Source organism: Scomber scombrus, chromosome 16 (assembly GCF_963691925.1).
Source record: "Scomber scombrus chromosome 16, fScoSco1.1, whole genome shotgun sequence".
Classification (NCBI taxonomy): domain Eukaryota; kingdom Metazoa; phylum Chordata; class Actinopteri; order Scombriformes; family Scombridae; genus Scomber; species Scomber scombrus.
In genome coordinates this window covers 16,035,194-16,059,093 of record NC_084985.1, presented here as the reverse complement: position 1 = coordinate 16,059,093, position 23,900 = coordinate 16,035,194, and the positions used below count along the sequence as shown (strand labels likewise).

The following is a 23,900-nucleotide window of genomic DNA, read 5'->3' as shown; positions in this document are numbered from 1 at the left end:
AAGTACAGCGATATCCTTAAAGAAAACCTGGTCCAGACTGCTCAGGACCTCTGACTGGGCCAAGGGTTCACATTCCAACAGGACAATGACCCTAAGCACACAGCCAAGGCGGTGCAGGAGTGGCTTAGGGACAAGTCTGTGAATGTCCTTGAGTGGCCCAACCAGAGCCCTGACTTGAACCCAATCAAGCATCACTGAATAGACCTGAAAATGGCTGTCCACCGAGGAGTCCTCATCCAATCTGACAGTGCTTAGGAGGATCTGCAGAGACGAATGGCAGAAAATCTCCAAATCCAGGTGTGCAAAGCTTGTCACGTCATACCAAGAAGACTCAAGTCTGTAATCGCTGCCAAAGGCTTATGTCAATGTCGATCTTTAATAAATTTGCAAAAAACTTTTAAAATCATGTTTGTCACTTTGGCATTATGGGGTATTGAGTGTAGATGAAAAAGATGATAAAATGATTTTGGCATATAACTGCAACAGAAAATGTGAAAAGTGAAGTGGTCTTAATACTTAATACACTGCATTTTTCATTTGTTTTATTTGTATTTGTATTTATTTTCTTTTACTTATGTCTGTGTAAAATATACATAGGCTATAAAAAACATTAAATATATTCAAGCAACAAAAAACAAATCTTTATGAATGATACTACCTTTAGCTCAGTTTTTTTTCAACTTCTGCAAACCTTAAGATTAATAATTTAATATCATTTTGTGTAAGAGGAAATAAAGTTTTATGTCAAAGAAAATAGCGGAAGTGGTGTTGTATATCTTATTGTTACACAGGTGCACTTTGACATGTTAGGTGTATATAGTGTATTACTCAGCTGGCTTATATTTACAAATCCCCTCAGACATGTTTTAAGTTGTATATAAAAGAACAAAACTTTGACTAATAATTTGTGTTTGATATGGTTTTTCCACAAAAAAGGTTGTTATATTAATTAACTTCTTAAAATGACTTCTACTCCTGCCTCATTAAAAAATTCCTGAATCTATAAATATGTAAATATATTTAATATCAGAAGTTTAATAGTTCGACATATGTCTCCTTCTTCATTGTAAATTATATTATCAGTGTTTGTGCACTGCAGGCTTCAAGTTCCTGCATCATACTTATCTAAATCGAATAATGGACTAGGATTTGCTCCGAAAAATCATGATCATAGGCCCACCTCCTCAAAAACTGGATTTTCAAGTAGCACAGAGAAACTTTCTACTTTCAGCAGATTAATGTGAAAACACAGTGAAGCTTAAACATTCAACTGCAAGAAAAAGAAGGAAAACATGTTTATTAATGGAGGGGGACTTTAATTGCTATATGAAAAGTTGTTTTCAGGTGTTCAATTGTGTTTCACTGTGATTAATAAGAGTTAATACATTGTCTTCTACATTTATTTTTTATTTTTTTTACTGAACAATCAAAAAGGCACAAGTTACATTCAGGTATTCATACAGGTACATGACTTCTTTCATTTTACATACTTCTTATATGATGTTTCCATTTCAATTAAATGAATGGTAGAAAAAAAAACATTGTAAGGGAGCGTAATTGCAACGTCATCACGTTCGTGCGTCGAAGTCTTTCCGGTTCGAATAGCAGCCATCTTGTTTCCCCTTGCTAGCTAAATAAAATAAATAATACGCTGAGCCGGACTTCACTTCGATCCCGTAAAACAAAGTGAGTAACATATTAAAAATGCATCTGTATGTTGAACGTTTGCGAGAAAGTGGCCCGCGTTGGGTGGAAGCGGGGACAATTACTTCGCTTCTTTTCATTTGCTGTTCTTGACCAATAGACGATTGTTTTGGAAGATGAACACAGGCGCCATTTCCCTCCCCGCTCTCTGAGGCGCTTATTGGTGGCCCGCTGAAGGGATCACGGGCGGTCAGGAAACTGGTCTTCTATTTCCGCCATATTGGCTCTTGTCTGAGTGGTTTTCAAATGGACTGGCCATTCCTGTTGGACCCCCGAATGGCGTCAGTTGCAGAAGGAACTTAGCCCCTAAAAACCTTGATTGGTGGAATCTAGTCCGAGGTTTGATTGGTCTGAAGGACAGATCCAAACGTTGTCTTTATTGGTTAGACTGCTTCTTCCTAGCTTTGGAAAGCTTTACTAACTTTCATTTGATGGCAGGGCTCGTTGTCCGGTGGCGATGAAAATTAAGACACGTTGCAGATGGTCTCCCGTGCCGTGTAGCTGTCACCAGTGTTCATCTCCGACAGGCTCACATTAACTTCACTATCGTTAGCATTAAAGTCCCGGTCAGCAATGAGCATGATAGCGTTAGCTTCTAACGCTGAATGTGCAATTTTTAAAAGGCGTTTAAGCTGCCTATATCTCACAACCTGGCTCTACAGCGCTCATAATTAAAGTCGGTTTATTATTGCGTCCTCAGTCTCTCTGTTGATTGAAAACTGACTCCTGCCTGCTACCTAAACTGGGACTTTGTTGATCTTAACTGGCTTATGTATCATCTAACGTTGTTCATCATTAACTAAAGTTACTCTAACTTACTCTCAGTGCTATCTATGTGTGGTTATCAATAGCCTCTGTTTTCTTACTCAGGTCACTGCTAGTACTCCTGTTCTGAATATACTCATAACGCTTAGATAATACAGGGATTGAAGTTCAGCCACAGGATCAAAACAAAATCACCCAACATGAAGCTGCATTAATGTTTTTATCTTAAAACAAAAAACAAAAAAAAAACTTTAAAGTAAATGTCTCTCAGGAATGTGTTTATTGCACATTAAAGATGATGATAAATAAATAATACCATCTCTCTGCTAGAGAATATAATAATTTCAAAGTGCCATTACTGCATCTCAGTTAACTTAATTAATCTACAAGAGGTCCATTATTGTTCTCTTCCTAATTTACTGTTCTTTAACATTACATTATATTTTAAATGACAAGATGAAGGTCAGTCATACAGTAAGGAACTTAATCAGAGTAAAACATTTCACGTGTTTTTGTGTGTTTGTGGGTGAATGCATGGTTTGGCTTGGCTACCCTGAGGAAGATGTGTGTTTATGAAACTAGCAGCCTAGATGGGGTGTGTTTATCTCTAAACAACGTCAGTGAGAGCAAACATGTCTCTGCTACGGGCAGCGCAGGTCATGGGAAGGTCTCATTTGTACAGTGACCTTGCCAGGTGTCATTACTGAGGCATTTTGGGTAGCCAGAATGCACCTACAGAGAACTGCTCTGGCACGGCAGCCATGCTGGATAGATTAATCTTTGTGCAGCACCACTTAAATCATTAACTGGATGGCTGTAGTACCTGCTCTAGTCCCCATGCTCCTCACAAAAATAGAAAAGGGAACATTTAGCTTTGTTTCTCTTGAGTCTCTCTCTCGTTCTACCCCTCCCATCCTGTAACAACTCTCCTCTCTGTCCTTCTCCATCCTTCCGGTTCCCCTCCCCCCTCTAGGTTTTTCATTGATGGGGCAGGTTTGCTCTCTTTCGCTCTCACTTAAGCAGGTTGTGTTCTTCACTACAGTCGGGATTTGCAGTAATATGCAGCATAAGCTTCAGGTCGAACCTCCATCTTTTGCACAAGTTATCAGTTAAAGGCTGCTCCGGCTAAAATTTCATTATCATAACACAAAGCCTCTGTCACTTCTCCACACTTTATCTAAGCTTTACTTAGTCCTAATCAGTTTGCATACACGATGTGGAACTACAGATGTAGTCAGTGGTGCATTAACACCATGAGTTGTGCACATGAGCAGCGGTGTCCTGCTTCGGTGTTCTAAAGTAAAGGTTACTGTGTTGGAGGTATGCACATTAAACCAGCGGCGAGTTAACAAGAAGGGCATTGTGCGACATTGCTGACGTGGTTTTTTGATGACGTTTTAATTGTGGAAGTTGCTGTGAGCGTCGTTTTTGGGGTCAAGACAACATTGTCTTTGTTTACAGACTTTCACTCATATCTCTTAAGTCTTGTTTATCCACAAATAGGACGAGAATTAAATACACTGTTTTTTCCCCCCCCGGTGGCTGCTCTCCAGTCAGCTGATTTTTCTTCGTTTTGTGCAAAGACTCAAAGATGATATGTTTTGCAGTAATTAGTGTTTGTGAAAATTTGATTGGCACTATAATTAGGATTTCATTGGATTAATGTTGAGATTGCAGTAAGCAGCATCGCTAAACGTTGTTGTTTGCGTCATGAGAATAAAGTCTAATTCAACTAAATTCATATGATGTGCGGATAATGAGTGACCACGCGTGTAGACAATTCTGCTCCTCTGTTAGCATAACATGAACAGTACAATAAATCTCAATATAACAAGTAGGCTGACTAGAGGCTAGATGTGTGTGCAGTGTGTACCTGTGACTGTGAGCAAGGATGAATAAGAAAGCAAGGGCAAAATGTGTATGTGTATGTGTGTGCGGATGTGCATGTATGCCTGTGCACACGTATGAGACAGCGAGTCTGCCCAGTATGCTTTTGTACTTTAAATCATGTGGATGCAACATGCGGCATCCTTTCTGGCACTTCTCTCAGCCAGTGAGGGCCAGTTTGGCTGCCTGCATCACTGTGCCGTCAGCCTGTAGCAGCGGAGCGGAGGCGGGACGGAGGGAGACATTTAGTTTGACATTGTAAATAAGCAGAGAGCAGTTGTCAGAGAGCAGCCCGTGGAACCGTTCTCATCCGTCCAACAGCAGGAGAGGCAGGGACTGCCTGAGAACAAACAATGCCGAGGCAAGCCACCACTAGCACACCCTCACACACTCCCCGAGGAGCTTTCCACAACTTTATTTGCTCTTTTTCACCTATTCTCCTCTCTACTCTCTCTTCCTCTTTTCTTTTCCCTGACCCCTATCCTGCAGCTCAAGGTAACTTAGAGCAGGAAGTTGGCTGTCGGTAAAAGGGGGTTGGGTGGAGGAAAGGGGAGGAGCAGGGGATGTGTCAGTGCTGACTGGTGTGTGCGACGTCCAATGGCGTGGGAGGACACTGTGCTCTCATTGGTCGCAAGTGTCAGTGTGAAGTGGGAGCCCTGTGTGAGGCGGGGTTTTAGTATCATGTAGCAAGCTAGATTGATTACTCTTGAATGTTAAAGGGGAAGGAGGCTAGAGATTTTTGTCTGTGAGTCGGGAGTGCCGCTGTACTGTTTGCCTGCTGTTGCGCTGTTGCCTGCTGCTGTGCTGGCTTTCTATTCCCACTCGCCCTCTTCTTTTGCACCGGGCCAGGGGTCAGCTCAAAGACAAACGCACGGGGGGTCACTGGCTGGTGGAGAGGGGTTAGTGAGTGAAAAGAGACAGAGGAAGAGGGAGAGAGAGAGAAGGTCAGCTAGTTGAGGGGACTTGATCAGAAGAGAAACGAGAAGAGGCACGGAGCTTTATGTTTAGGCAGGAGTAGGACGTTGGGGGGCTGCTGAAGGAGACGGGGCAGTGGGAGAGAGAGGGGGGAGGGGTAGAGGGGGGAGTGTGTGTGTGTGTGTGTGTGGGGGGGGGGGGGGGGGGGGGGGGGGTTGCTGGGCTGAGAGCCTTTTTAAAGCCATCCAGTGGAGCCAGAGTGCCTTTTGTCTGTTGATACGATCAGGGGACCGGAGGAAGTGAAGGAGCTTGATAGAGTTTTTCTGTCAACCTCTGTGCCTCTTCTTCCTGCTGCTGCAGCTGCTGCTCTCAAGGAGACTTGAACGGGGCTATCTGTTTCCCTATATTCTGCTCCGCTCCAACAGGGCAGACCGTTCACCATGAAGGGCACAGGGGTAAGTCTGACCGCTGAAAACACACTCAGAGAGAAGACCTGTCAAGTTGGTAAGGCTTTGAGTTTTTGGAGCCAAAAAAAAAAAAAATAGTTTGCCTGCATTCACTTTCTGTTGTCTATCTCTCTCCATCACGCTCTGCAGTGATGAGACAGTGTCTGTCCTCTGCAGCCGTCCCCAATCCCCCTCCCTTTCCTGTCCTGTAGTACTCTCCTTGGAAGATTGGAGTTGTGCGTTGCGTGTGTGTTTGTGTGTGTGTGTGTGTCGCTCTCATCCATGTCCTTCAGTTGTCACATCAGTCCAGCTGTGACAGTTTTACAGAACGGATTGTGGTTAAAAAAACAAACTGTAATGGTTGTTAATGTTTCGAATTTGTTTTTTTTTTACCCTCAAAGTAACAAATCATAGTGGAGTCTGTCGCTCTTCGGCTGTCACTTGTTGTGTTTTGACTTTGGACCACCATCCACACAGACATGCACTGAAACACTTACTTGGAGCTGGGTTATCCACTGCATGGAAGTGCAACGCTTCCAGACTCTGACATCACGTGCACTTGACTTTCTTTGTGGTGCTGATGTCCTGGAGGCCCATGGCCGCAGTCCCTCAGCGTGCTGCTCCGGACCCCGCTTTCCTTCCCCGAAGTCCTTGTTTAAACATTAGCGCCAGTCAGTGACACAGAGCTGAGCAGCAAAGATGGCATCCATGTTGAAAAGGAGATTTGTTGCATATGTATATATATATGTGGTGGTGGGGTCTCTCTGAAAGGATATCTCTCAGTGTTGTTGTCACTGTCGGTGTCAGGGGTCCCCAGGGGTGGGGGTGCAGCTGGTTGCAGTGACCTCAGGATCCCCCAGGCCCCCACCCCGGCAGTGCCAGACACCCAGATGGGACAGACTGTCAGCCTGTCAGCTTCAGGGGCAGAGGAGGCTAATAGTTTGATCTGATCTCTTCTGATGGAATCTTTGGAGGGCTCCTCTTCTCTCTCACTTCTTCTCCCTGACTCCCTTTCTCTACCCTCCCTCGCTCCCTAATTGAAAGTTTCCATTGGTGCCTTTGACAAAACAAAGTCCCGTTGGGGAAAGAGAGAGAGGGAGAGAACGAGAGAGAGAGTGTGCGAGAGATTGAGCGAGGGAGACTAAAAATAACTCTTAAGTTGAAGCCCTTGCTGCCAAATCCCAGGGTTGGCTGCTGTCTGCATGAGATTTGAATATCATTTGTGCCCCACGCTGTACCAAAGGCACACCGGGGGAGGAAAAAGTAAACCAAACATGCAAACTGCCTAGACACAGCTCGGCCTTTCAGCTTATCACTAAGGTGACCACTATTACTCTGTATTCGCTCTTTTGCCCTTGCCCCCCCTCCTCCTCTTGTGTTTTTACATGTGTACACTGTCACTAAAGACAGTGTGGGCAGCCAGGGGGAGTCAGCTGTGCTCCAGCGTTGTAATATGCAGGTAGCTTTTAGCCCTGCCTACTTTGACGCCAGAGACGGGGCCTAGCGTTGGATGAAGGTCACAGGAATGTGAGATTGGCTCCTGCAGTCTCTCTGTCAGCAATGAGAAGGAAACATGTTAGAGGGAGATGAGAGGACGCAGAGGAAGCTAAACTCAAAGCGGGATACAGAACCCAGCTAATATGTGCAGTATGTGATGTTTTTATTAAGCTTCTTAGAAAGTAAACAGCCTGAACCACCGGGGTCACTTAAGTGCTGCAGTGAAAGTTGAAAAGCCTGTCCTTCTGTATTCTCCCCCTCTCTCCCTCCCCCTCTCTCTTTCATCTCTCTCTCTTTCTCTCTCCCTCTCCCTCTCTCTCTCTCTCTCCCTCCTCCCTCTCTGGTTTCTCTCTCCTCTGTTGAATGACCTTGGGAGATCAGTGACTAGCACTTCCTGGAGTTGGCTTGAAGCAGAACCAAGGGCAAAGTTTGCAGGGCTGTTTGGTCGGCCGGTTCGGTCCAACCATGCCAAAGGGATGTTGCACTGCAGGTCACGGCGTGCGTGTCTATCATTATAACCCTGTTTGTCCTTTTTTTTTTTTTTTAATCACAAAACATTTGCACCAACATCTGTGAAAATGCTGTGCGTGCTCCAGCGGTTAATCTGTAATTCCTGGCTGGGAACTTCTTGTTTTTTTGTTTTGCCTGAGTAGATCATTTACCCCGCATGCCGTAACTGTGCCAGTTTGTTTCTGTGTGGTATTTGTGATTGGGTTCATCAAGGTGAACGCTTTAATAGTTGAGAATTTGTAAATACACCCGCTTTGACTTATGGCCATCATGTTTTGTCACTGTGACGTTTGTTACCCAGGCTGTGTTTATTACCTCTGTTTGGGTGCAGTAAATCAGAGAGAAGCCGTCATATCAAACACTAAAGGTTAAACATTAAGTTTAACTCTCAGTGGTTCGATGATATATTCTGGTTTATGGTAATGTATGTTGTGTAAACATAGTTGCGCTCCCTTTTTTGCTTAGGAAGCTAAAACCTAGCAGGCTTCAACCTTTAGTGACCTTCCTAAAAACTGCCCGTTCTACATCACTGACAGTTTCATACGGGGGGCTTGTTGAAACCTTTTGCTAAAGACACCGCCAGTGAGGCAACACTCATCCTGTAGTTTCTTGGTATTATATTATACAAAAATGTCTTTCGGTTTATTTCATCATTTTTATAGTGAAACACAGGAGTAACCACCAACCGGTCCAAGTGGGTTCATGTTTGCTCTCCGTTCAGCCTGATGTTTTATCTATCAGTAACCACGAAGAATAACAACGTGGAAGGTTACTTTAAGGTCATAACATTTTCTTTTCCTCTCTGTCGTCCTCTCCCTCTATCAATTGTTAACATGTTCATTTGCTTACATGTGTTGATATGCTAACAGTCATTGGGAATTGAAAGGCAGTTTGTAAAAGTTGGTTTTAAAATTTGTGTCACAATCTGCATTTAGCTTAAGTATATTCTTGGCAACTATGTAATATGAAATTGCACTGTAAAAAACTGAAACAGCGATTGTGGTTGTCGCTGCATTAACTCACAGCTTATGTGTTAATTGTTAATTGTCTTTCTCACAGTTTTTCACACTTATAAATGAATCACATTAACACACATTAACTAAATGGATTCACTGATAAAGTTTCTCTGCAATCAAGAGGGAGAAAAAACCCTGCAAATTCTACTACTCGTTCACATTTCCACAATCATTTGCTATAATATGTGCCTGTTATATTTCTTTTTGGGTCAGGTCCTCTCAGAGTAAATCTGCCTCAATATAAGGCGTCAGTCCTGCTTCAGGGGAAAGATCTGGGATGAGATGACTTTTTCTTTACCACAGCGACAATGTGATACTGAAACACCTCAGGGAAAAGTTCACTCCTCTGCCTCAAATAGGCCTTCAGGTTGTCCCAGACTACCTCGCCTCATTATACATCAACTACACTCAGCAAAATGAAGCTCAATTTACACCAACTGTCAGGTCAATAAGGGGCAATTAACTGCAGAACACTTCACTCTAACCAAAGACCAATTAATCCATTTGCTCGACTGCTCTCTTTTAAGACAATGTGCAGTTTTCGGCTGAAACTTTCCTCTCCCAGTTTGCCCTTTCCTTCCTCTTTTGGTTATCTAAAAGAGCAAATGAAGAGGAATACGGCTGAGCGATACTATCTCCTTGTTTTTCCGGTCTTCTGCGCTGCTATTGGGTTTATTTGGACAGGAATTGAAGCCTCATGGAAGTGGTGTGATGTCAGAGTTGGAGCGAGTAGCTGATGCTGCTATGAGTGGCCACTTGATGTGACATGCCAGTAGGCGAGGGAGGAAGGGAGGGAGGGTTGAGAATGAGGGAGGAGAGGCGCAGGAACAGGCTGGCAGAACAACGTTAGCGCTGATTCAGCTGCTCCAAGCGGAGCAACATTGACTTTCTCAGAGAAGTTGGAAGGAGGGGGATCAGCTGAAAGTAAGTAAGACAGAGGAAGAGAGAAACGCACGCCCACGAGTGACAGAGAGAGATGGGAAGTACTGAAGGAGAGACAGGAAGAGAGATGTGGAGCCGCCGCAAGGCGGAAGAGCAAGTTGCTGTGTTGGACAGTGTCGACAAAGCACAGACATCACATTTATCCTCAAAGACAGAGAGAGAGAGAGAGAGAGAGAGAGAGAGAGGAAACCCAACACCGTCACCTCCTGTCTCGATGACCTGATGAAGGACAGCAGAACTGCAGGGAAGAGGAGAGGAGAGATGCACACTGCAGAACAACACAATGTTCCCTAATATAGCATACAGTAGCAGCTTAGAACAACACAGCAGCGATGAGCTTATCGGGTTTACTGCACAGTCCAACGGAAACAAGAAAAACAAGCACACATTACAGTACAATACATTCATAACATTTGTAGACACCACCTACAGCGTCCTCTTGCAGTGCTGCAACCGTTAAGTGCAGGAAATGCTACAGGAAGTGAACTGGACAAGCTTAAACATACTCTTAAGTACAGATTTCTATTTAAGTCCTGCAAAGCTCAGTCTGGTTAAGAAACCTGAAATATGGAAACAAGTGTGAGTGCAGATGAAATAAGCTGTCTTGAAACTGGTGTGTCTGCGTTAACCTCCAATACCTTCTAACACTGACATTTATTAGCTTTGGGGGAGTGTCGTAATTGATTTCCTTTGTGCTCGAGTCTTTGTTTGGTTATGACTCGACCCAGACCATAGCAGGTGTTTCACAGAGTCAGCGGAAGACATTGCGCTTTGTGCTCGTGTGTCAGGCATCGGCTGGCTCCCACGCAAACTTTCCATAGATACGAAGCCTTGGGAAATATGGTAATATTGGTGTACTGTGGGTAGCTGGAGGAGCAACACTCAGTCCTTCAGTTTTCTCACATATGTTTCTTTTACACCCCCCCCCCCCCCCCCCCCCCCCCCCCCCCCTCAGCCTGCCTCTCATTACAGCTGTGGTTAGTGTATAGCTCTGTATTTAGATTGAAGGTCACAGGGTCATTGAGAGGGGGTTGGGGTGTATGTGTTAGCTCTATCTCTCTCAAGTGTTTTAAAAGAAAAGGTGAGAATTTAAGAAAAATGAAGTGTGTGTGTAAGCAGAAGAAGGAGCTGCGGTGGCCTGCATGTTTTTTTACTTATCAACTCGTCAATCAAATCATTTGCTATTTTAACTCCTTTATCCGTCTTGCACTTCCTCTGGGCCTTGGCGTTGTTACCATGGTAATTAGCCCGATGGTTTATTATAATGCCGTTAAGTTGAACTGCTCAATTATAGTATCTTGAAAGGCTACCAGTAGCGGAATGGCCACACAAGCTGGGTGCGCACAAGATACACAAGGCTGTCTTGTTCAAAGAAATTATCACAAGATCAAGTGCTGATACAAGTGGTAAAATGTAGTTTAGCTGGAAAAAACCAAATGGTTCTCATTGCTCTTATACTGCTCACCCTATTTGCATGGTCACAGTGTCGGTCACGGTCACGTTGTTCAGCTTAGTGGCAGACTACACAGAGACCCAGAAAGAACCGGCAGAGGGGAGTTCAGCCGTCGGGCAGAGGAGGAGGAGGAGGAGGAAAAAAAAAGACTACAATTCCCATCTGTCATTCCTTCCACGTGGAATGCAAGGATTGTTCTAGTGACTGCAGGATTTCAATCAACCTTGAAATGCAACTGGACACTGGAGCGTCAGACAGAGAAGGGGAGACATTGTCAAGGTCAATCACTAGCCTGCCATGCCATAGCTACATGCAGCCTGATTGATTTATATAAAGCCCCCCCCCCCCCCCCCCCCCCCGTCCTCCCCCTGCTGCCATTCTGTCTCATTGATTTAGGCTACACTCTGTCCAAAACTCAACGACAGACCAGGATGCAGCAGCGCTTCTTCTATATTATTCAGTAACTTCCACATTTGCTGGAGAGGCAGTCTTTCCTGTCAAAAATCAATCCGGCGAAGGGCCTGCGTTCTGAATTAGTGATTTATCAGTGTAAAATATTTACAACTGCACTTAACTGGTATGAATAAAGGAGCTGACATGGACCCAAAGTCAAAACCAACCGCTACACCGCCACTGTAACAGAACCAAGAGGGGGAGACACTGGATGTAGGCTTTGAAAGGCCGTCTTTTGTTTTGTAGTGGTCTGTCAGCTGGACCAGAGCTGCAGCCATTCATGCTTGTTGGGCCAGAGTGAGGAAAGAAAGGATAGGAGACCCCCCCCCTCCTTTTCTCCTAACACTCTTTTTCTTTGTACTGTCATGTGTCTTTTTCTCTGTGTGTCTCCCTCTGTCTGTCTTGTTTGACCCACATAGCTAGTTTGCACAGCAGTGTGACTGTGGCCCTGTCTGTCTCTTACCACCCCCTGTTAAAGCCTTTGGCACTTTGTCTTAGTGTTGGATTAATGCTGAACTGGACAAGGCACTACCCCCTCCCTCGGCAACACACACACAAACGTACCCCGTCTCTCCTGAGTAGCCCCACACACTCATCTCTTGTTCTGCCCCCCCCTCCCTCCCACCCACCTCCATGTTTCTTGTTTTTTCTCTCCCTGCCGAATCTTTTCACCGAGGTAGGGAGAAAAGCGGGAGAGTGAAAAAGTGCGATCCAGACACTTCAAGCTCTGCATGCTCAGACAGGCAGGCCAATATTCCCCCAGCAGATTCCTGGCATGCCATAGTAACCTGCTGGATCCTCTTTCCAGCCGTCAGACCCCTTGTAGAAACGCTGGCTCGTATGTATGTAACAGTTGCTTTATTTCAGTTTACAACTTTTGGTTAGTTAGTGAACGCGTGTGTGTTCACAATCCATTAAAACTGGACTTCAATTGTTGTTAGCAGATTGTTTCTCTGTGACACAAACACAAAAATACACGTTCCTCTTAGATCTGTGGCTTCTGGATTGTCCTCGGTGTGTGGAGTCACCAGCAGATATTGACTTTCACATAACATGGTTCGTGTTGGCAAAGAAGCTGCAGCTATGTGCAGAAGGTGATAGAGCCATTCATAATTAGGCAGCGTGCAGCCCGTCTGGTGGTGGGATCTTGGGCATGTCAACATCCCACAAGGACAAGAATAGCAGCCTGCCAGGGCCTTATTTTAGATTTCACTGTATTATAATTATAGGCCGTGATAGGATATGTGGTCCTGACACACGGGAAGCTCTGTGGGCAGCGCAGGCCTGGCTTGAACTGACACTATATCCTAATGTCCTGGTGTCTTGTGTCCTTGAAGAATGGCTTGTTTTGAGTGTCTGTGACTCTTAGCATACCATGTCTTTGTTTTTGTTTTCTAATATTCAACCTTTTTTCCCCCCCTGTCGTTTCTCCATGTAGCAGAGTAGAGGATGTCTGCCGATGCCTTCGGAGCCGGGGGCAGCGATGCCCAGCAAACCCTCCAGTCCTTTTGGCCCCGTGTCATGGAGGAGATCAGGAACCTGACTGTGGTACGATCACTGAAACAGACAGACACCCACGTACCAACAAAATGAACATTAAGATACAAATGTTTAATAATTTCTCCCAAGACTCATGAAAATCCTGCTGTGCTCTGTTCTTTGTCACCAACCGAACACCCGTCTGTTAATTTCAGAAGGATTTCCGCGTGCAGGAGTTGCCTCTGGCTCGAATCAAGAAAATCATGAAGCTGGATGAGGATGTCAAGGTAAGAGGAATTGACACATCATTTTAAGACAATATTTATTATAAGGTGGGTGTACAGAAATGTCTAATAAGAGCTGCACACAGTAGATCAACTGTACTCTTCAGAAAAGTAGAGAAATTAAATGGACTATAAATAGGTTTGGTTTCCTGATCATTTTCAATAACCACAAACATAACATCAGGCGAGTCTGGGGAAAAAGTAACGTAGCAAGTGCCTTCTACCAGTGCTCAGACCACTGTTGGACTCAACAGCAAGGACTTTTTTATGATGTAAATAATATTATCAGCTCTTACGCATTCAGCAGTGTCTGTTGAAGTCCATTACTTATGTCAAATGGGTTTATATCAAAGCATAAAAGTGTGCATAGAGGAATAATCAAGCATCATTAAGTAAAATTACAAAGCAGATTGTGTAATAAGTAGTTGTTAATGCCACTTAGTGTTGCCATTAGCAGTAGCTGTTGAGCTGTTTTGACCTTGTATAGCTTCACATTGCAGAGATTCTAGCTGCTTTTGCTGAACATATTGCTCATTTTAACAAGTCGTTGTTGTTAATGTTGAACAACTGGGAATGATAAAAGAAGGATTTGATTTGATTTGGTTTATTATAGCCAATACAAATACACCTTGATATCAATTCACAAGATTTATTCAAAGAAATATAGCTTACCCATCTGCTAACATTTGTCAGCTGCATTAAACTTGACAGTCAGAGCACATGTAGGAGTGATTATTTCCCCCAAGAGATTATCAGCAACGACTGTTCATAGTCTCTAAAGACAGAACCTTGGAACATGTGTGTGCATGTATGTGTGTGGCTTGAATGTGTCGTGTCAAGAGCACTATCCCCTTAGTTAAGCAGCAGCTTAAAGTGGTAAAGAGATCAGGAGATCACTAACATATCTGAAGACCAGACCCTTCTGGCAGCCCAGACACAGCAGCTTTTCACTGCATGTGTGCATGCACATGTGAGCAGTGTGGCATTATTTCAGCCTGTGTTGTATGTCTAAGCTTCACATTTATGTCCATATACTTAACTGAAGAGGTGAGGAACAAACAGGTCTGACGGTTAGTGAAGATTAAAATAAAAATAATGTGAATGTTTTGGTTTACACTTCTCCCAGGAAGCAAAGTGGTTTTGTTTGAGTGATGTTTTGGGCTTGAAACAAATTAATGAGTTTATATCCTATTTTGCAGCACCTGTGAGATTGATGCAGCTATTTGTTTGTCAGGTCCTCAGTGATTCATGTAGCATATAACATGTGGGCGTATTCAACCAAGTGTAACTCCATCTCCATTGTACAGATGATCAGCGCAGAGGCTCCGGTCCTGTTTGCCAAGGCAGCTCAGATATTCATCACAGAGCTCACCCTCAGAGCATGGATCCACACCGAGGACAACAAGAGACGCACACTACAGGTCAGATGTACACACATAAAGTTGTGTGACTTCTGTTCTCGTCATCTTCTTTTTACTCTTTCATATCTTTACCTGTTCTTCAATATCAGATCACATTTGTGTTTCCTTACCTCTCTCCTGTTTCTTTACATACCTTTTATTCTACTACTTTTCTCTTTTGAACTCCTGTCTCACATCATTGCATCATTTTGGTGTCTTTTGTCACTTGTATATTCACAAAGTGCTTGTGTCTGTGTGCATATACAAGCAGAGACCCCATATCAGCATCCTCTTGAGGAATACCCCTCTGTTTAGTTTTGTCTCCCTCCATTGACTTTGAAAGCAAAAGCCATGCGGGCACCGGTGACCCACTTTTACCTCCGGTGCCATTTTGCCTGCATTGCTGTCCCAAAGTTGAATAAGATGGACTCTGGGAATGATGTGAGGGGTAAAAGGAAACCGGGAACATGAGAGCACTGATGGGAACAGTTGGGAAAATCAGACTGGAGCTTGTCTCACCTGGATGTCAAGGGGGGGAAAACCGCGGAGTAGAACATAAAAGTCCTTAAGTCCACTTTATCCATTCACATACCTCTGAGAGATTAGCAGCTCATGGATATGTGTGTGTATGCCAGCGCAGGTAAAAAAGAGGCTGGAAAAAAAAAGAGTGTAATCGCTTTCATCGCAGTTAGACTTGGAGGGTTCTTAAATTGAAGACCTACTTTGGAAGTGTGTTCACTTTGCTGTTGCCTTGGCTTATCTGCATCCCACAGTTGATTTTTTTTTAGATGAGACTCTCAGTTGGAGAATATCTGCACTGCAGGCTTCAAATAGAAACTCTATTTACTGCAAAGGTTTACATGTTGATCACATTTTACACCACAGATGACGCATTAAACACACGTGACGTTTCAACTCATGAATGTGTTATTTTCTGGTGTCTACGTGAGGGAAAATGTGCTCTCTTTGTCCACACGTTTGCACATACACACATGTGCAGAGCCTGAGTCCTATTGTGAAGAGGGCACGCCAATTGGGTTCACCATAGCGACGCTCATCAATAGAACAAGTGTAGATGTGACCTGGTGCTACCAGATATTAATCAAGCGACTATAAATAGCCTCTTGTGCAGGGAGGGCCACAATGGGGGGTCCTGACAGCCAATATCCTGTGGAAAATTCCAGAGACAGCACACTGCTGTGGATATAGGAAGGGGTATAGCAGCAGAGCCTGTGATCATGAGGGCAGGAAAACATAATTTCTGTTAATTGTTTGACCCATCTCACACACACAGTTTTAAGATTGTGATGCTAGGGTGTTTTTATTAATCCATTTGCCTAAAGCTACTGTTGGGTAAAAAAGAAAGTTGTTGATCTGACATGTAACCTATTTAGAGCTGCAAGTCACCATTATTTTCATCTTTGACTAATTTGCTAATACATTTCTTCATTGTTTTGTCTATAAAATGTCAGGAAAAAGATGACAGTTTTGCTGAGTCCAAGGTGACACAATGAGTCCAGTCCAAAACCCAAAGTCATTCAATCTACAATAACAGAAGAAAACCAATAAATCCTCAAGAAGCTGGAATGTTTGCCAGTTTTTGCTTGAAAAGTGACTCAAATTTTTTAATTGATTTTTAAAAAATTGGCCCTTTGTTTCAGCTCTTAACTTGTCCTCTCTTTCTTTGAGCTGAGTTATCAAAGCAAATACAGTGCTACTGGGAATCTATTTCAATGACGCAGTAGCCTGTCATGTGGCTATTTCAAGAGAGCTGACGTTAGCCCTTGTGGCATGTTTATATATAGGTAGCTACATGTATGGAAATAGTATAATCAAACTGTGACCACATCTCTTGACCTTCTGTGTCTTTGTCATGTTAACAGAGGAACGACATTGCCATGGCGATAACAAAGTTTGACCAGTTTGACTTCCTGATCGACATTGTGCCACGGGACGACCTAAAGCCTCCTAAACGACAGGTAGGGAAGCACACCAACACTGACTGGCAAACAGCTGGTGTATCCAAAGGTGATCTGAGTTTGGAAAATACATTTCTTACACATGAAAATTAGACATCAGAGCTGAACATTTGTGTCGTCATCTTTGTTGGCAACCTGGAGGTGCTGTAAACATCCTTGACTGGAAGCTGGGGTTTGGAAAGCAAGGGCTTTCAGTCGGATGTTTGCAGCATCTTATTGCCTCTGACAGCCAACAGTAGCACCAGCTATGACACTGTAGCTTTGAATATGTCCTGTACCAGGGACATATCAGTTAGGATAAATTAAATTGCCTTTTCTTACAGAAAATAAAATATTATGTTTAAATTTGCTGAAGCTGGAGCTTGATGCACTGCATAAAAATGTAGGATGCCAGATGGAGGAGTGAGAGATTTAAATTTGTTGTTAAGTAGACTGTCTCCAGACATGTAAACATCCTACACTCTCAGCTGTGTTGTCATGGAGCTGGGAGAAGGGTGTTTACGCTTCTGGTGATGGAGAAACCTCATCAAGATGAAGCCCTGCTCATTAGTCAGTTAAGACACAGGTCGGCGTACCCTGACACTTAATTTGTGATAATTGTTAGACCTGGACTCAAGCCCCTGTGCCAGCAAGCATCCAACCTGCTGAAGTGTGCTGAGTTAACAGAATCCCAACACACTCTGACGCTGCATTTCTGTGGCTGACCCTGGAAGAGGACGAACGGAAAACGTGTTTCAATACATTAATCAATAACTGTCATATTATATCTATAATACATTAGAATCATAAATATCTGGTACAGTTCTTTGTGTAAATTGTGCAAGTTGATCAGAGTTAACAGCACATTCAGTCTATTCAGCCTCCAGGCCTGAAGTCTATGGTATTGACCAGTATGATGCTTGTAATGGATCTTAGGTCCAGATTACATTACTCTTCTGCAGCCACAGCCCATCAGTTATTTATCAGACGTGCCCTCCTCTACCATTACACCTGCAAAAATAATTCATGGAGATGTAATGGACTGATAGGCCTCCTTCGGTGTGTGTGTCTGTGTGTGTGTGTGATCTTCAGGAGGAGATGCGTCAGTCAGTAGCTCCAGCAGAGCCGGTGCAGTACTACTTCACCTTGGCCCAGCAGCCCGGAGCTGTTCAGGTGCAGGGCACACAACAGGGCCAGCAACCCGGGGCACAAACAGCCACGACCATCCAGCCGGGACAGATCATCATCGCCCAGCCACAGCAAGGACAGGTACTGTCTACAAATTTTCCCAGGGTTTAACACAAAGCATTTCAGAGTGCAGTGGACTTGCAGAAAAAATAAAACAAGCAACAATAAAATGAAAGCACAGGTGGATATGAGAATATCAGGCAAACACGAGAATTACAGACTACAGCTGAGAGGCTGAGTTACCCCCACAAAAACACGCAAATAACCAGTCAAGGATGCCTCTGCTAAACCTCCAATAAAAAGATATTGTGTGTGTGTGTCTCTGTACCACCTGAAGGATTACCAGTCTCCCAAATAATGTTAAGTAGTACACTATAAACTGCACCCGATCCTGGGAATCCTGCTGTAAAAGGCCTGTTGCTGGGGTAATAACACCTGGCTTTATTGATATTAGTCTTAGCTCATATTTAGGAGCTGACCGCTCTCCCACCAGCAAGAGTAACTGAACCTCAGAACACACCCAGTGCACATAACTACTCCTCTGAAACCCTGCCCAGGAAATATTTGACCTGAAAACTTTCTTTAGCTGAATATTGAATATTGTATATTATTTTGTATATAAATTATGTTTATAGACACATAAAATACTTTATGTAACTGAAGTGATTTAAATGTATCTTTTCCCCCCCAAAATTCTTTACTCCAAAATATACACATCATACAGCTTTACAGTGTGTGAATCTCGGCTTAGATTCTGATTAATATAAGCATGAGGTACACACAGTATGCGTTGCCTTTAAAAGTTAATAACGCAACAACGGATTTAAAAAAACCAAACTGCCCTCATCTTTAAAAATTAATTATCTTTTTTTTAGCTTTAGCTTTTTTTAAAATGTGTTTTTACCTGTTTGTCATCCTCACTGGTGCTGTGTGATTCAAAAAACTAGCTGAAAGAAACAAAAACTGGGCATTAATAGCGGTTTCCTAGCACAAATACAAACACACACTCAATCTCTCACACACAAGCACACAGTATTGGGGAGTGAACATCCCCCCTCAGGATCAGAATGATTTCACTACCCAATAAGGTCACAAATATATTTAGGGAAACGTTTCAATTATCTCTCTTTTTTTAATTGTCTCATTTCTCTTAGTTTTGCTCCTGAGCGCTCCCTGTCCAGCTTGGACTCTGCATGTCATGTAGTTATGCTGCTGGGTTGCTGTGGTGCTTCATGCTGCTTCAGCAGACTGCCTTTAGCTGAGCTGTCATACTCGTTTAGACCTGGCCTGATTCAGTAGCGCTGCTACTGCTGCAGTCCCTGCAGAGAGCAGGGAGGTCACACTTTGACACTCACCTTAAGTAGACTCCATTGTAAGCTATTTACAAGGTAGCACTTTAAAAGGTGTGCCTTACGGGAATAAGTGAAAGATTTACATTTAAATCTTCCAAGAATGTATTCTGTTTGTTGAAGTGCTTTTGAGATCAGATAAAAAGCTGGGATGTTTAAAGTTTCACCACAACTCTCTGTGTCATTACAACCTGGTAATTGTATGTTTCCTATTCCTCAAGTTTGTTGTCTGCCAACATAATCCTAGTGCACCTTAGCATCATCACAATCCCTCTTTTCAGTATTCAGATTCCATCATTACTTTCTAAGTGTTAACTGGTGTAAAAAAACAAAAAAAGATTAGCTTGCCACTACCTATCAGGTACATGTCATGTTTGGTTTGCGGAGTGAGGTGCTAACAGGAAGTACTTTAGAATACGGACTGACAAAGAATATAAAGAAAAAACTGAAAGTTAGAATAGTGAAAGTTGATGGGCTCTTTTTGTATGTGTCCATGTGCAGAGCTTTCAGTGTCACTAGTTGTCACTGTTGAACCAATTCTGCCATTTTTCCCCCCTATCAGGTCACCAACTCTCTCTTATAAAACCACAGTTGACATTACTTAAGCTGCCAGGAACATCACATGCATTTTTTAAACCTGTCCTAACACAACCATGATTGTTATTACATGTTTTTGCCATTTCACCGCAGCCCTTTTTTATCATTTCCCTGTTTTACTTGCATATCTGATAAACATGCTCCTAAATGTCATTTGCTGCTTATATGTCACAGTTTGCCGCTCTAACATTTAAGCTTTCTGCGCATACACACCTCACATGCTTATATTCACGTGTTAAGTTGTTGCAATCGCTGCTTTCTCACTGTGTCTTTCTCTCATTTTCTCATTCTCCACCGCCTGGTCGTTTATTCTGTCGGCCATCAGATGCTTCAAGGTGCCACCATGCAGCAGTTACAGCAAGTGCAGGTGCAATCACAGGGCACACCCATCACGGTAAACACACATGCACACTTCCATTTATATGTACATTACTGGTTGCCATAGCCCTTTAGGTGACGAGCTCTGTCCTGCACAGGTGACTGAGGTCTGTGAAGCCAGGCTCAGACTACAGTTTTAAAAGTTAATAGAGTAAGAGTTTTAAAATCCTACCGATTTTGAAAATTGGGTTGCATCACGTATGTGCGAGATGCAAGGAGAAACTTCACAAATGTTCACTTTAGTCGCAAACATGCACACACTACAGGATATTATTAAGATTATCGAGTCAGAGGAAACAACGCAGCACCTCACGTGATCTTATGAGGAAGCAGATGTAAAGAAAATGCTTCGCAGTGAGAAAAAACTATAGCAGAAGGCTAAATGAGTCTAGATGAAAAAGGGTTTGTGGAGACGGGGGTTGTCTGTTCTTCAGCGATAACTGGAGGTGAGATTGTAACTGTCAGTTTTAATATCTGTCAACAGTAGTATGCTAGCTAATGTTAACCTCAAGGGCTAAAATGTTTACTGTTGCTTGGCAACACAATCAGCTCTCTCTTATTGGCTATTGTGGTCCAGCTTGTAAAATAGTGACTTAATCATCCTGATTTTAACTCCTAAATATGAAACTGATATAAGATTGGATTTGTCAACCCTGCATTTTACCATTTACTGTAGTCTGAGCCCGGCTTAAAGGTGACCACAGCTTGAGATCAGGTGGCCTTTCCTGCATAGACCAAAGAGAATGAGAGGTTTTCAAATCTGCTTTGTCACCTTGTGTCCTCGTGTCTTTTGTGCCTGCCTGATGATCTTTTAACAGACTTATAAAGTGAAGGGACACATGAGCTTCAGACTGCTTTGTTACAGTCTTATTCCAGCAAAGTCAGTTATCTCCTGGGTCCCCTTTGCTTTGTGTCAATCATAAACCACATGCCTGAACCAGTCATTAAACAACTAATGTGTTACTTCTGTCGCTGTCTGTCTATTCTTTCTTTCTTTCTTCCTTTTATTTCTTTCTTTGCTCTCTCTCTCTCTCTCTCTCTCTCTCTCTCTCTCTCAGAGCGCTCCAGTGGCCATGCAGGTGGGTGAGGGTCAACAGGTACAGATTGTCCAGACCACAGCCCAGGGTCAAGCTCAGACAGCTCAAGCCCAGGGCCAGACCATGCAGGTCATGCAGCAGATCATCACCAACACGGGAGAGATCCAGCAAATTCCGGTAAGAAATGGCGTCAAGTTGGAAAATAAAAGCGAGGAGCATTAGAGGAGGAAGAAGCCAGCATTAGGTGATGTAGCAAGCAGTGGAAGAAAAGGTCACGGATTTGAATGAGGGGAAGAAGAAATAGCCCCAGGCGGAAGCAGACGAAATGCCACAGTAGCGTGTTTGCCGCATGTTGTTACTGTAATGGCGGGTTGACTTAATTAAGACTGTGGTTTTAGTGAATATTTATCCTTCACTCTTTAATGGGAGTCATCAAACATACGCTTTTAGAAAATTAACAATTCACTAGAGGAAAGTGAACGTTATTGTTGTCTAGAATGGGGAAAATGGCTGTGACCTCTGTGTTCGAATGACATTTGTTCTAAACCAAACTCTGTCTCCCCCTTGTGTTGACTGGGTGCAGGTACAACTAAACACAGGTCAGCTACAATACATCCGTTTAGCTCAGCCTGTCTCCGGAGCACAAGTGGTTCAAGGACAAATTCAGACTCTTGCCAACACGCAGCAGGTAATCACAAAGAGAAAAAAATCAACCTGATATCCGAGCATTTACATGATTCAATTAGTTATGTGTTGTAAATGAATAACTTGTTTTGTTTTCAGATCACACAGACAGAGGTACAAGGACAGCAGCAGTTCAACCAGTTTACTGATGGACAGGTACTGAATGCAAAAGAATATATTTAATGTGTCATATCTTAACCTTTGACAGATATTTTGAGATAAAAGGTCAATTATATACATAGACCAAAATCACACGTTACTGTACAAATTTGCCTTTTTGCGTTTTACAGTCTGTACAGCGCAGAGCACCCTCTATTTGAATTATTACTCTATTTGTAGACCCCTTGATTCAGATAAGGAAAAAACTCAAAAAACAAACTCAGAACTAACCCTTTAATAGAGGGAAAATGAAGAAAGCTCAGGAAGATCAACATATGAGGGATTCCCATATGCCGTGAATATTGATCTATTTTCAGGCATGTGACTTACTCGAGTTTGTTCATTTCTGCCTTGTTAGCATTATTAACATCATTTTAATTAGTATACACAGGTACCACTTGAAGGAGAATGAAAAAACTCCAAATGCAATGCTACATCTGACTACACCCACACCTTCAACATCTTTGTCTTTCTGTTTTACAGCAGTTGTATCAGATTCAGCAGGTGACAATGCCAGCAGGACAGGAGTTGACCCAACCAATGTTCATTCAGTCCACCAACCAGACAGCTGACGCACAGGTCACGCAGGTCAGCACTGAATAAGCCCGGCCAGGAACCTTTTCTTCACACACACAAAACACACACCAGCCCATGTGATGCCGACACATGCAACCAACCCTGTCAAAGGACACTTGATAATCTTGATTTTAAGCACTGCTCATTTAGACGAGGGACCTAAAATCTTGTAACTCTCATTTTTTTGTAATAAATTTAGTACACTGGATCAAAAACCAAAGGGACACTAATTGACTTTCTTATGAAAACATGTTAAATTACATCAATGCATAGTTTACGTTTTTGTACTTCTGTAACTCTGCATCTGTGCAGAAAGTGTGCACCCACTGCCACAGTCCCTGACAACAGTCTTCTCCCCCTTTCATCTCTTGTCCGAACTTAAAAGGTTTTTAAAACATAAAAAAGTGTGTGTTTAATTCCTTCCTTTCTGCTCTTCATTTAAAAATGATTTGGGGAAATGTCCATCTCTGTCTACATTACCTGCTTCTGGCCTGCTTATCTGTGGTTGGAGGTAGCCACAGGACACTTCACCTCTTGCTTTCCATTATACCCTCTTCATTGTTTGTCATGTATTTGATGGATAAAATGAAGCCATATACCTCAGATATCACTTTTTACAACAAGTCAATCTAAGGGATTGCCAGAAGAGGTTTTAAGATTCAATGATCATTTCATGTAGTTGTGTTATTTTTCCAAATTTAATCATGAAGCATGACTTAACAACGTAAGGGCTTCAAACTGTGTAGGTTACCTGTATGTGACATGGTCATCTCTACTCTTTTATTTTGTTCTTTTCATTCACTCTCTCTTCATCCCTCTGTCTTGAGAGTGGGGAAACTGTTCTCTGCCTCTATGCAGTTTCACTCTACTCGGGTTGTTCTGGAGTCTTGTGCCCTGGTTTAAGTCTCATGTACAAACACATGACTCCGTCTGGAGCAAAAAAAAAAAAAAAAGACAAACAAAAACACCCTTTTTATAGATCTCTCATTTTTTTCAATACAAGTGTTTTTTCTTTTGATTTTAAAATGATGTTTGGCCTCATATCTATCATCATTTTTGTACAGTAATGATTATTATCAATGTTCTTCTTATTATTGTTTTTGCATGTAGTTCAAACTGCCAGCATGACATGCAATAGATAGGTACAATTTTATTTTTGATGTTCCTTTTTTGTAAGCAAACTTTGTTTGTGAGAAAAAATAAAAACCATAACTTGTCTAAGA

At 42.8% G+C, this 23,900-nt stretch overlaps 1 protein-coding gene across 8 annotated transcripts; it reads left to right on the top strand.

Annotated features, from left to right (window-relative positions):
- Positions 1-1,587: 1,587 nt before the first annotated feature.
- nfyc (nuclear transcription factor Y, gamma) lies at positions 1,588-23,900 on the top strand. Of its 8 annotated transcripts, none has more exons than XM_062435332.1 (11): positions 1,588-1,686; positions 13,027-13,136; positions 13,286-13,354; positions 14,659-14,772; positions 16,635-16,730; positions 17,802-17,978; positions 20,169-20,237; positions 21,280-21,435; positions 21,842-21,946; positions 22,042-22,098; positions 22,585-23,900. In XM_062435332.1, exons 2-11 carry the CDS (start codon positions 13,038-13,040, stop codon positions 22,702-22,704), a joined length of 1,062 nt encoding a protein of 353 aa, XP_062291316.1. In that variant the 5' UTR covers positions 1,588-1,686; positions 13,027-13,037; the 3' UTR covers positions 22,705-23,900. The 8 variants fall into 8 exon arrangements, with proteins under 8 accessions (XP_062291316.1, XP_062291312.1, XP_062291318.1 ...); XM_062435328.1 differs by having other exon boundaries at positions 13,283-13,354; XM_062435334.1 differs by lacking the exon at positions 1,588-1,686 and adding an exon at positions 4,588-4,717.